General features: G+C 54.7%; 1 protein-coding gene across 2 annotated transcripts in view; it reads left to right on the forward strand.

Moving 5' to 3' along the window:
- Nucleotides 1-1981: 1981 nt before the first annotated feature.
- The window catches only part of SSH1 (slingshot protein phosphatase 1), a 60327-nt gene continuing 50107 nt past the window's right edge, over nucleotides 1982-12201 (forward strand). The window contains exons 1-2 of one of the 2 annotated variants that reach the window (XM_007525254.3): nucleotides 1982-2200; nucleotides 6960-7000. In XM_007525254.3, coding sequence (XP_007525316.1) covers nucleotides 2135-2200; nucleotides 6960-7000 — 107 coding nt within the window. In that variant the 5' untranslated portion in view covers nucleotides 1982-2134. The remainder of the gene's footprint in view (nucleotides 2201-6959; nucleotides 7001-12201) is intronic. The other variant, XM_060192563.1, reaches the window with a different exon arrangement.

Genomic DNA, 12201 nt, shown 5'->3' on the forward strand with positions numbered 1-12201 from the left:
TTCACAGTGCAGGCACTGAGCCCCAGCAATAACCCTGGAGGGGAAAAGAAAAAGAAAAAAAAGAGGGAGTCGGGCGGTAGTGCAGCAGGTTAAGTGCATGGGCGCAAAGCCAAGGATGAGCGTAAGGATCCCTGTTCAAGCCCCTGCCTCCCCACCTGCAGGGGAGTCGCTTCACAGGCGGTGAAGCAGGTCTGCAGGTGTCTCTTTCTCTCCCTCCTCTGTCTTCCCCTCCTCTCTCCATTTCTCTCTGTCCTATCTAACAATGATGACATCAATAACAAAAACAATAATAACTGCAACAACAATAAAAAAGACAACAAGGGCAACACAAGGGAAAATAAATAAATAAAATTTTAATTTTTTTTTTAAAAGATAAGAAAAAGAGAAAAAGGAAGTGCCCAGGGTCTGGGAGATAGCTCCCTAGGTTGACATAAATCTAGCATGCTAAAAGCCATAGGTTCAAGTCCTGGCATCATCATAAACCAGAACTGAGCAGTGATTAAAAAAAAAAAAAATGGTGGACTGAGAGGTGGCGCAATGGATAAAGTATTGGACTCCCACGGATGAGGTCCCAAGTTCAATACCCCAGCAGCATATGTACCAGAGTGATATCTGGTTCTTTCTCTCTCTCTCCTATCTTCTTCATGAATAATTTTTTTAAGTGTGTGTGTGTGTGTTGGTTTTTCAAAACATTTTACTTATTTCATGTGAAAATCTCTATTTCACATGAGCTACACATGAGAGAGAAGCCACAGCATCACTCCAGGATACACAACACTGGGAATGGAGCCAGGAGCCTCCAGTTTGCAAGTACTTCACTCTACCTGTTGAGCTATTTCCCAGGCTGCAAGATTAGTTTTCTGTTCAATTCTGATAGGCCCTAGAACAAGTTGGCAGAAACCTAACAGCTTGAAACTACAGGAATAGACTCTTGCAGTTCCTGAGAGAATGTGTCCCCTTGCTTCGTTCTGCTTCTCAAAGCTGCCTGCATTCCTTGGCTATTGGTCCCTTCTTTCATCACTCCAAGCTCTTGCCTTCCTATCACTTATTATTATTATGTTCATTCCAGGGGGATCGCTGGTAACACTATGAATCCACTAGCTCCTGGTGGCCATTTTTTCCATTTTATTGTATAGAGAGAAATTGAGAGGGAAGAGACCCCGCCCTCAGGGAGGACCCTGGCATTTTGTGCATTGTGTATTTTTGTACTTTTTTTTCTTTTCCCATCACTGGGGCTTTACTTTCCTGGGTTGATTTTTTTCAGAGCGACTGAGACAGAGACACAAGGCCGGGTTGGGTGAGCATACTGCGCAGGCGCCGCACTCCGCGCCGGCCCCGCCTCCCAACCTCAGGCCCCGCCCCACCACCTGGGGGCCCTCAGTCCAGGCCCCGCCCCCAGACCCTTCCGGAGTCACCCACACCAGGCCCCGCCCCTGGCAGGCACAGACCCGCCCGCACATGTCAGAGCACGTCCCCGCACGTCTCAGGCCTCCGCCCCCACTGAGGCCTCGCATCTGAAGCGGCCCAGCGAGCCTCAGTCCAGACCCCGCGCACGACCTCCGGAAGTTCAGGTGCCGCTCGCGTCCGGGCCGCTTCCTCACAGACCCGCCCCTCAGTCCAAGTACCATCCATCCAAAGGCCCCGCCCACGCGAAATCTGGCCCCGCCCCCAGGAGGCCGTATTCCCTGGACCGACGCACCGCCCAGTCCCTTCCATTCAAGCCCCCGCCTCCCAAGGACTCACCCACCCTGTCAATCTGACCCCGCCCCCAGGGGCCCCGCCCCGTTTTGGTGCATCACACGAGGCCCCGCCCCCAGGCCCGGGCATCACTCTTAGTCCCGCCCTCTTACGGGCCCCGCCTCCAACCCGACACGTCAGATGACTCACTATTGGCCCCGCCCCTCTTGGCCCCTCCCCACTCGCCGCGTCATTCTTGGCCCCGCCCCTCAGGCCCCGCCTCCGACCCGGCGCGCAGGCGCGGAAGGCGGGGGCGGGGCGGTGCAGCTGGGAGGGCAGGAGGGCAGGAGGGCGGGCCCGGCCCGGCTCGCCCGGCCGCCCGCGCGCGGTTCCTGGAGGCCCCTGGAGGCCCCGGGCCCGGTAGCTGCAGCACCAGGCTCCGGCGGCGCCAGCAGCCATGGCCCTGGTCACCCTGCAGCGCTCACCTACGCCCAGCGCCGCCTCGTCCGCCAGCAACAGCGAGGTGAGCCCGGGGCCCGAGCCGCCAGCCTCCTGCGGGCGGGGGTCTGGCCTGCGAGGCTGGGGGGGGGGGTGCTGGAGGCCTGTGTGCGCGGGCTCTGCGGGAGACTGTGGGTGTGAGGGTGACTGCAGGGGTGACCCCCGTCTGGGTCACTCTGGGGGTGTGACTGTGACCCCCATGCAGGGGTGACTGAGGGCAGCTTGTGCCTGCAGGTGTGACCCTCCTCCTGGGGGTGCGGGTGGGACTGGACTCCTGATGGTGACAGTACAGGAACTCCCCTGAGCTTGGTGGTCCGTGGCGGGCCTGTCACTGGGGAGACAGCGATGTGTCTTCAGTCCGGCCCTGTCATTGGGGACCGCTTGTTCCTGTGCGTGGTGCCGGGGTGTCTGTGGTTGCAGGGTGCTCTCGCTGAGAGGGCAGCCTCTCTGGCCAGGTTTGCAGAGCCAGCATGGAACCAAGATCCACCGCCTCCGTCTGTCCCTGAGGGTCCTGGGAGGAGGGGTCCGGACTGGGCTGCAGCCTTGGCTCTCTGTGGCTGGGGTCCCTCCTGCTTGTCCCCCACCCTCACCCCGTCGTCCCCTTGGCAGCCCGCTCCGGCCTCTGGTCCTGCTGCCCAGCTTGGCCTGAGCTGGCCTGCAGAGCAGCGGCCGCCAGAGGAGCAGGAACTGTTTAGCGGGGGAGCCCTGAGGAGGGAGGCCCCGGCTTCTGGGCGACCTGGCCTTCTGGCCGGATAGCACTTCCCCAGAACCTATATTTGGCCTCTTGTGGGTGGCCCTCCCACTGCTTCTAGAAGCCAGTGGGGGTGGGTGGGGATGGTGGAATCCTCAGCCCTCTGCTCTCCAGGAGGGGCCCTGAGAGTGAGTTCCCATAGCGGGGGCCAGCAGGCTGCTTTTCCTGGCTGACAGCATGGAGGAGGGCACCTGCTCCCCACCAGCCCTCTGTCCCTGCCCCGGTGAGCCTAGGGAGAGTTGGGCTTCTGGAAGGGCCCTGCAGGAAGCCCGTCAGTTCCCTCCCTCCTCAAATACAGCCCACACAGCCCCTGCCGCGATGGCTGTCTTACTTTTCAGGAGAGCAGTGCCTCACGTAACAGAAACTCAAGTATACAGCTTAGTGGTTTCTAATCTGTTCGAAGGATCCTGCAAGTACCACCACTGTCTGATCCCATGGCATTTCACCCCAGGAAATCTCACCCCCTTAAGTAGACTACGGAAGCCCCTTTAGACCTCCTCCCACTCAGGTCTACCTCTGATGTGCACTGTCTCTATAGATTTGCCCTCTCAGGGCAGTCCCTGTGCATAGAATCACACACACACATACACCCCTGACCTCAGTGAAATGTTTCCAAGGCTCACTCAGTGTATCTCAGTCCTTTTCATCCATGAATACTATTCCACCGAGTGGCCATACCATGTCTTGTTGGACATGCGGGTAGACGACGTTTTAGTGATCATATGAAACACCATTTTCCCTAAAGGTCAAATGTCCTGATAAACAGAGACTTAACTGGCCCAGGAAGCAGCACAGTGGAGAAAGCCTTGGACTTGCAAGCGTGAAAGCCTGAATGTGATCGTTGGCGATCATATGCCTGACTGATGGTCTGGTTCCCTCACCCCTTTTCTCATAAACAAATCTTAAGGGAAAAAAGGGGGCCAGGCCATGGTGCACCTGGTTGATGCACACATCACTATGCATACGGACCCAAGTTCAAATCCCGGCTCCCCACCTGCAGGGGGGCAAGCTTCACACACGATGAAGCAGGTCCGCAGGTGTCCTTCTTCCTCTCTCTCCCTCTCTCCCTCTCTCCCTTTCACTCCCTTGCCGATTTCTCTCTGTCCTATCAAGTAAAAGGAAAAATAAAAGACCACCAGGAGCAGTAGATTTGTTGCCCAGGCCCCAGCCCCCAGTGATAACTCTGGATGCGGTTTAAAAAGAGGAATCTAAGAAAACGGAGAGGAAGTGGCTGTAGTTCAATCAGCACCAGTCCAGCCAGGCTGGCCGGCTTTTCCTGGGACGCCTCTTCCTGCTTGGCTGAGGCGTAGAACCCAAGCAGGAGCCCTCTGCCTCTGGCCTGAGCCTGAGCCTGTCGGGCTGCCTGTGGCCCCTCTGGGCCTCAGCCTCTGCCTTGGCCCTCCACCCACACAACTTCCCTCCAGGATGCCTGCCCCGCTTGCCTCACCTCGGGGGTGTGCTGCCTGGGGCCCCCGCCTGCAGAGCCAATCTTCTTGTGTGTGAGCTCACCCATGCTTGCTTCGTTGCCGCACACCTTGCAGCCCCGGAACCAGTCATCAGTTGGTCATTTTGAGGGTGACTCACTGCCATGGCCTGGCAGGTCTCCAGTCACCGATGGGGATGGGGTGCGAGTGGGGGGTGGGGGAGATCAGGATTGCCCAGCCTCACACCAGGAATTCTTAGGGCCAGAAAACTGTATCCTGGAGGCTTGTCTCATTCCAGGTGGGTGGCGGTAACAGCAGCCTGCCCCCCTCCCCACTGGATGCAGCAGCACCCTGCAAACTCAGGCTCCCCACAGTTGAGGGCCCAGGACCACAGCCAGCCTTCTGGAAGCTTGCAGGAGTGGTCTCCGGTCTCACACCTGGCCAGCCCCCTCCGGTTTCTGGTGGGAAGCGAGGGAGCCTCCAGTCTCTGCCTCTCCGGGCCTGATGTCATCAAGAGGTCCTTGGAAATGGGTGAAGTCACGCAGAACAAAGCCAGTACACCTGGAGGCAGGCCGACGAGTCACTCGGTGGTGATTGCGGTCAGATTCATTCCTCAGCCTGTTTCTGGTCACCCAGACCTTCTCAGCTTTGCAGGGAAGGCCCCAGCACCGCTGACAGGAAGTGATGGCCCATCTTATTCATTCATTGTTGTGAGGCCCGGTACAGGGACAAGGAGGCACCTGCCAGCCACACGGCCAGTGGCCCTGGCTTGGAATCAACGATTGCGTGACACTGTTGTCTTAGCATGCACAGCCATGATAGAGACGAGGGGCTCCAGGTTTCTCTAGGGGTGTCCCTTCTCCCTCACCCCCTATCCTGCTCCTCCAGAGCTCTGGACCCCGACCCTGCCATCCAGGGCTTCTGTCTCTGGCTTCTATGCTGGTCCAGCCCTGCGTCTCCCAGCCATCACTGCTTTCCAGGCTTCTCGTCTCCGCTCAATGGGCTCCTCTGTGTACCGTACAGGACACGCCAAGTCCCAGCGGTGTGAGGTGGCGCGGGCTGTGGTGTTCTCATTTCACTTTTCTCCTTGAAAGAAAGAAAGCAAAAATAAAATAAAATAAAAAAAGGGAATATACCCACCGGGGGGTTAAGTCATGGCTACTTCTGGAGCCTAATCTCTTGGTCTTTGAACTTTTAGAAGATATTAAACGCACTTGCTTCCACTTAGATAAATCAATAGCCCCGAGAGTTGTCTATTAAACATTCAGGCCTTTTCTGAGAACCACACAGACAGCCTGGAGCTTGCTTCTGTGGCTGGGGGAGACTTTGCCGGCAATGGTGGTGTGTGTTTTTCAATTATGCCATCTCTCCAGCCCTTTCAGAGACTTGGTTTTGTTTATTTTGTAGGGGAGAGAGAGAGAAAGCCAGAGCACCATGGTGGCCCCTGCAGCACTGAGGGTCCAGCTGGGAGCCTGGACCCCCACTTTGGAGAGAGGCTTTTAACCTGCATGTTGGGGCTTAACGGCGCAGATCGCAAAGTCTGTTCTTTCTAGAGTGCAGGAGGAAGTGGGTTCTCTGAAAACACAGCCCCTTCCCCTTCAAAAGGAAAGGAGAGGACCCCCCCCCCAGGTCGAAATAGCTCACCGGGGGAGGTGCCTGTGTGGCCCCGGGTTTGAGGCCCCAGCCTCTGTAACACTGGGGAAAACTTCAGTCTTTTCCCATCGCGCTCTCTCTCTCATCTCTCCATATATTTATTTGTCTTTAATAAAAAGTCAGCCCAGCGTAGTGAGGCCCCAGTAAGGACAGAAAAAAAAAAAAGCTACAGTAGGCGGGAAAAGTGGTTTAGCTGGTGGAGCATAGGCCTTGCAGGCTTGAGGCTCCCAGTGGAAACTCGACACCCCACACACTGCAGTGGGGCTCTGGTGCATCTCCCTCTCTCTCTCTCTCTCTCATAATTTAAATAATAAAATACACCTTTAAAATTAAAATAGAGGGAGTTGGGTGGTAGCACAGTGGGTTAAGTGCACGTGGCACAAAAGTGTGAGGACCGGCATAAAGATCCTGGTTCCAGCCCCCGGCTCCCCACCTGCAGGGGGGGTCGCTTCACAGGCGGTGAAGCAGGTCTGCAGGTGTCTGTCTTTCTCTCCCCCTCTCTGTCTTCCCCTCCTCTCTCCATTTCTCTCTGTCCTAGACAACAATATCAGTAACAACAACAATAATAGCTACAACAAATAAAACAACAAGGGCAACAAAAGGGAATCAATCAATCAATAAAAATTTTTAAACAAAATTAAATTAAATTAGGATCCAATCCAAAACAACCCTGTAAAGTAGAGGACTGAGCCTTGGGCATGCTGAGGACTGATGCTAAACAGAGCACTCAGGGAGCCAAGGGAGGACTCAGCATGAGCACTGAGATAAAGAGCAGGAGATTCTGCCATGGAAGTGACCAGAAGCCTCAGCAGGACAGGGTCTGTGTTGTGGCATCCAGAGCTTCTGCAGCCCCAGAGCAGGACGTGGGAGGCTGTCTCGGGCTTGTCCCCACCGGTTTTGGGTTCCGGGTTCCAGGTCCCGGGTTCCGGGCTGTGACCGCATCCTTCCGTCTGCAGGTGGGGGCCGGCAGTGACGAGGAACGCAAGTGCACCCTCAGGTGAGCTGCTTTACTGTCATTACTGAGTCCCCCGCACAGGTAAGACCCACCGCCCCCACTCCCTGCTCCTGGGGAGACGAGCCCGCAGGGGAGAACACCGCAGCTTCTTACGTGTCGCCCTTCCCCCAGCAGGTTGATTTTATCAGCAGGAGGGCAAGAGAGAACCAGAGCATTGCTCTGGCTGGCGTGTACAGCGCTGGCTTCGAACTCAGGACAGCGTGTGTGCAAGTCCTGTGCCCTACCACTTGGCAGCGCCCCGAGCTTCAGTACAATGTTAGTTTGATTTTGCTTTTAAAGCAGTGCTCTAAAGCTTACACAGAAGGGCCGGCATGACAAAACCTGGCACTGTTTGGTTATGTGCACAGCCCGGGTTCAAGGCCGGCCCCCATTGCATGGAGGAAAGCTTTGGTGCTGTGGTTTCTTTCCCTCTGCCTTTGCCTCTCCTGTTTCTTTCTTCTTCTTCTTTTTCTTCTTCTCCTCCTCCTCCTCCTCCTCCTTCTAATGTTTATTTGTTTTTATCAGAAAGAGAGAAAGATACAGAGAGAGAGGCCAGAGCACTGTTCAGCTCTGGCTTATCACCATAAGTGCTGGGGACTGAACTTGGCCTCAGGCTGGCAATGCAAACACTTGGCCTGTGAAGCCCCCTCCCTGTTTACTCTTCTCATCTCTGAGAGTCGGAGTCTTCAGTCTGGCTTCGTGGTGTAGAGGGCTGCTTTCTAGAATTAAGTGCTGAATCTTCCATAAGCCAGCAAAAACACCCAAACACAGGGTCTTTCCTCTCTTGGCTTCTACTATTGACTGTTGTGGGCAGCTCCAGGAAGCTCTCTGAGTGCACCTAAGGGTTTCTCAGAAACAACATTACTTAGTAGATTCATGGGGTAGGTTGAAAAAGTGAGAGCCTAGGGCAAGGGGAGAGAGCATAATAGGGGGCCAGGTGATGGCACACCTGGTTGAATACACACATTACAGTGCACAAGGACCTGAGTTTGAGCCCCTGTCCCCATCTGCAAGGGGAAAGCTTTGCAAGTGGTGAAGCAGTGCTGCAGGTGTCTCTCTGTCTCTCTCCCTCTCCATCTCCCCCTTCGTCTAGAGTTCTGGCTGTCTCTATCCAATAAATAAATAAAGATAATTAAAAGAGAGAGAGAGAGAGCATAATGGTTCTGCAAAGAGACTCTCATGCCCGAGGCCGAGGTTCAGTCCCCCGCACCACCATAAACCAGAGCTGAGCAGGGCTCTGGTAAAAAAAAAAAAGTAAACGCCTATACAGTGACTTTTTCTTTTAGATCAGAGATAATCAGCACCGTGTACACCAGAGTGTTTCTGTGGTCATCACTCACTAAATAAATGCATCTTTTAAAAAAATTAGCAGTTTCAATGACATTAGTCTTTAGGGGGAAAGTACTTTTGAGGGGGGAGGGACATTGCTTGGAGGAGGAAGTCTGTGTTGAGAGGCTGGGCTCCAGCGTCCATCAGCCCATCAGCCCATCGCCCAGAGCACATGATCTGGCCGAGGAGCCCAGCCTGGCTGTCGTGGTGTGTGTGTAAGTGAAGGAAGGAAGCAGAAAGACTTGTGCGTGTGCGTGTGTTGACGGTCGTCTGTGAAGATCAGGGCTCTGTCTCACTTCACTTGCTGATCCTGGCAGTGTGACACTGGAAGCAGGGCGGACATCCTGTTTCTCACCCAGAGAGGGGTGGGTGCTGGGGTTCAAGGGCATGGCTGGGAGGTTGCAGCAGGCTGACTCCCAGGTGGGGGCAGCAGTGGGCTGTGGTGGCTCTGACTCCCTGTGGCTGGCTGTGGGGGAAGGTGGGGTGAGGAGGGGGGCGCGGGCAGAGGCCTGCTGGCAGCTGAGGGGGCTGTCAGAGCAGCTCAGCCTGCAGGGGCTGCCTCCCCCCCCCAGTCATTTCCCTCATTCAGTCCAGGGCCCAGTCAACAGCGTGAACTATCTATCTCACTGAGGTCATTTGGGGGACAAATAGCTTTTCATTCAACTCAGGGCTTCCCACAGGTACCATGCCTCCGAGCATCCCCACCCAGCCCAGTACTTTTTTTTTTTTTAAAGAATTTATTTATTCACGAAAAAGATAGAAGAGAGAGAGAGAGAGAGAGAGAGAACCAGACGTCACTCTGGAACATGTGTTGCCAGGGATTGAACTCAGGACCTCATGCTTGAGAGTCCAATGGTTTATGTACTACGCCACCTCCTGGACCACAAGATATTTTATTTTATTTTATTTTATTTTTGAGAGAGATGCAGAGAGAGAGACAGACACCGGAGCACTGCTCAGCTCTGCTTTATGGTGGTGCGGGGGATTGAACCTGGGACTTTGGAGCCTCAGGCAAGAGAGTCTCTTTGCATAACCATTGTGCTATCTCCCCCACCCACCTAGCTCAGTTTTTATTCTTTATTTTCTGAGAGAAAGAGAGGTGCCACAGCACAATCCCACATCTATGGATACCCCCTCCCCCCCCCCCCGTGCTGTTCACAGTGCTTCTGTGTGTTTGCCTGGCCTGGAACCCAGGGCTTCATGTATGCTAAGGTGTGAGCTCTGCCCACTGAGCTATCTTCTGGCCCATGATCTGGTTTCTAAGGGTGAGGCACTGGTGGTTGAATAAGCTGGGGCAGGCCCTCACTGCTGGTTAACCTCCAGTGACAGCTGTCTCTGACTCACCCTAGGCAGTGAGTTCCCAAGTCACATGGGGTGGGCCTTCTGTACCCCCATCTTCCTGGGAGGTGGCGCGGGTGGTGCTGGCAGTGCAGCACCTTTTCTCCCTCCTATTTGGTCCCAGGCCACCCATCAGCCCAGCCCTCTTCTTCTGGTTCTCAGAGTGGTCTCCTGTCCCCCTACACCCTCCACCTGCCTGCAGCCCCCAAGCAGAGTTGACGCCTTAGCTCTGTTTTGGGAAGAGGGTGGAAGGGAGGCTCATGGCATAGGACTCACACACTCAAGGTCCCAAGTTTGGCCCTTGGTTACACCAATGCCAGGCTGGCACTCTGTCTTGTGACGTTAGCCTTTAAGAGTAACAAGCGGGAGTCGGGCGGTAGCGCGGCGGGTTAAGTGCACGTGGCGCGAAGCGCAAGGACCGGCGTAAGGATCCCGGTTCAAACCCTGGCTCCCCACCTGCAGGGGAGTCGCTTCACAGGTGGTGAAGCAGGTCTGCAGGTGTCTGTCTTTCTCTCACCCCTCTCTGTCTTCCCCTCCTCTCTCCATTTCTCTCTGTCCTATCCGACAACAACGATATCAATAATACCAATAATAATTACAACAACAATAAAAAACGAGGGCAACAAAAGGGGGGGAAAGAGTAACAAGCATAACCCATGATGCTCTGGGCCTGCAGTTAGCACTGAGCAAGGGAATGGGCAGGGACATGGGGCTGTGAGCTGCGTGCAGGGCACCCTCGGCCTCACCTGCCAGATGGGAACCAAGCTCGGTGCTAAGATGCCCTGCTCAGTCCATGCTGGAGCCCAGGGACAGGTCACTGTTGGCAGCAGAGAGGGCCTGGTGGCCAGGAGGCAAGAGACCCTGTGCCTGGAGGTGGCAGGCAGGAAGGCTCATGTACAGTTTGATTCCTGTAGAGGACGGTCCCCTCCCTCCTGGGCGCAGGGACCCCGCTTCTGCCCTGCTGCCCTCCTGAGGCTGTGCCCACTGTGGGAATCAGGGAGCAGATGGCCCCGCTGGCAGCCGCTCCTGGCTCTCTCTCTGTCCCGGGAGTGCCTGGGCCTGGCATGGGCCCGAGGTGGTCACATGCCAGCAGGCCCCGGCAGGGAGGGTGGCTGCGTTGTCCTCAGAGTGTGGAGCCGGCTGTGTGGTTTTTCCTCCCACTGTTTCCAAGTCAAGGCCAGGCAGCAATGCTTGCTGGAGGCTCTTTCATTTCTTTTTATAAAGGAATTGGGTCAGGTGCTGGTGCACCTGGTTAAGCACACACATTACAGTGCATAAAGACCCAGGTTCAAGCCCCTGGCCCCCACCTGCAGGGAGAAAGCTTCACAAATGGTGAAACAGGGCTGCAGGTGTCTCTGCTTCTCTCCCTGTCTCCCTCTCCTCTCAATTTCTGGCTGTCTCTGTACAATAAATAAAGATTATTTTAAATTAAGGATTTATTTAGGTGACTGCAGAAGTGACTCAGTGGGATAGAATGGACTGGAGTGTGCGAGGCCCTGGGTTCAACCCCCAACATAGTATGTGTCAGATAGGTGTTCATCTCTCTCTCTCAGTCAAAATAATATATCCATCTACAGACATTTTTGTTAAAAATGTACTATTGCATGAGAGAGACCAGAGCATCTCTCTGCTCTGGCTCAGGCGATGCCAGGGTTCGAACCAGGGCCTCGCACAAGCAAGACCTGTGCTCCACCAGTGTGCCACCTGTCCAGCTGCCACTGGAGTCCTGGGAAGAATGGATAGAATGGACTGGAGTGTGCGAGGCCCTGGGTTCAACCCCCAACATAGTATGTGTCAGATAGGTGTTCATCTCTCTCTCTCAGTCAAAATAATATATCCATCTACAGACATTTTTGTTAAAAATGTACTATTGCATGAGAGAGACCAGAGCATCTCTCTGCTCTGGCTCAGGCGATGCCAGGGTTCGAACCAGGGCCTCGCACAAGCAAGACCTGTGCTCCACCAGTGTGCCACCTGTCCAGCTGCCACTGGAGTCCTGGGAAGAATTTCTTCACTCCTGTCCACACAGGCATTGGGCCAGAGCAGCAAATGATGGGTCTTTTTCTTTTCCTTTTTTATTTTCTTTTTTTCCCTTTTGTTGCCCTTTTTGTTTTATTGTTGTTGTAGTTTTTATTGTTGTTGTTATTGATGTTGTCGTTGTTGGACAGAACAGAGAGAAATCAAGAGAAGGGGAGAGAAAGGCAGACACCTGCAGACCTGCTTCACCACCTGTGAAATGACCCCCCCCCTGCAGGTGGGGAGCCGGGGACTCAAACGAGGATCCTTATGCCGGTCCTTGCACTTTGCGCCACGTGCGCTTAACCCGCTGTGCTAGCACCTGGCCCCCTTTTTCTTTTTTCTTAACTATCTTCTACTTATTATTCATTGGATAGAGACAACCAGAGATCAAGAGGAATGAGATAGAGGGGAGAGGGACAAAAAGACACCTGCAGCTCTGTTTCACCACTTGCAAAGCTTTCCCCCTGCAGGGGGGGACCAGGGGCTTGTACCCGTGTCCTTGCTCACTGTAATGTGTG

This window comes from Erinaceus europaeus, chromosome 6 (genome assembly GCF_950295315.1).
Source record: "Erinaceus europaeus chromosome 6, mEriEur2.1, whole genome shotgun sequence".
Lineage (NCBI taxonomy): Eukaryota > Metazoa > Chordata > Mammalia > Eulipotyphla > Erinaceidae > Erinaceus > Erinaceus europaeus.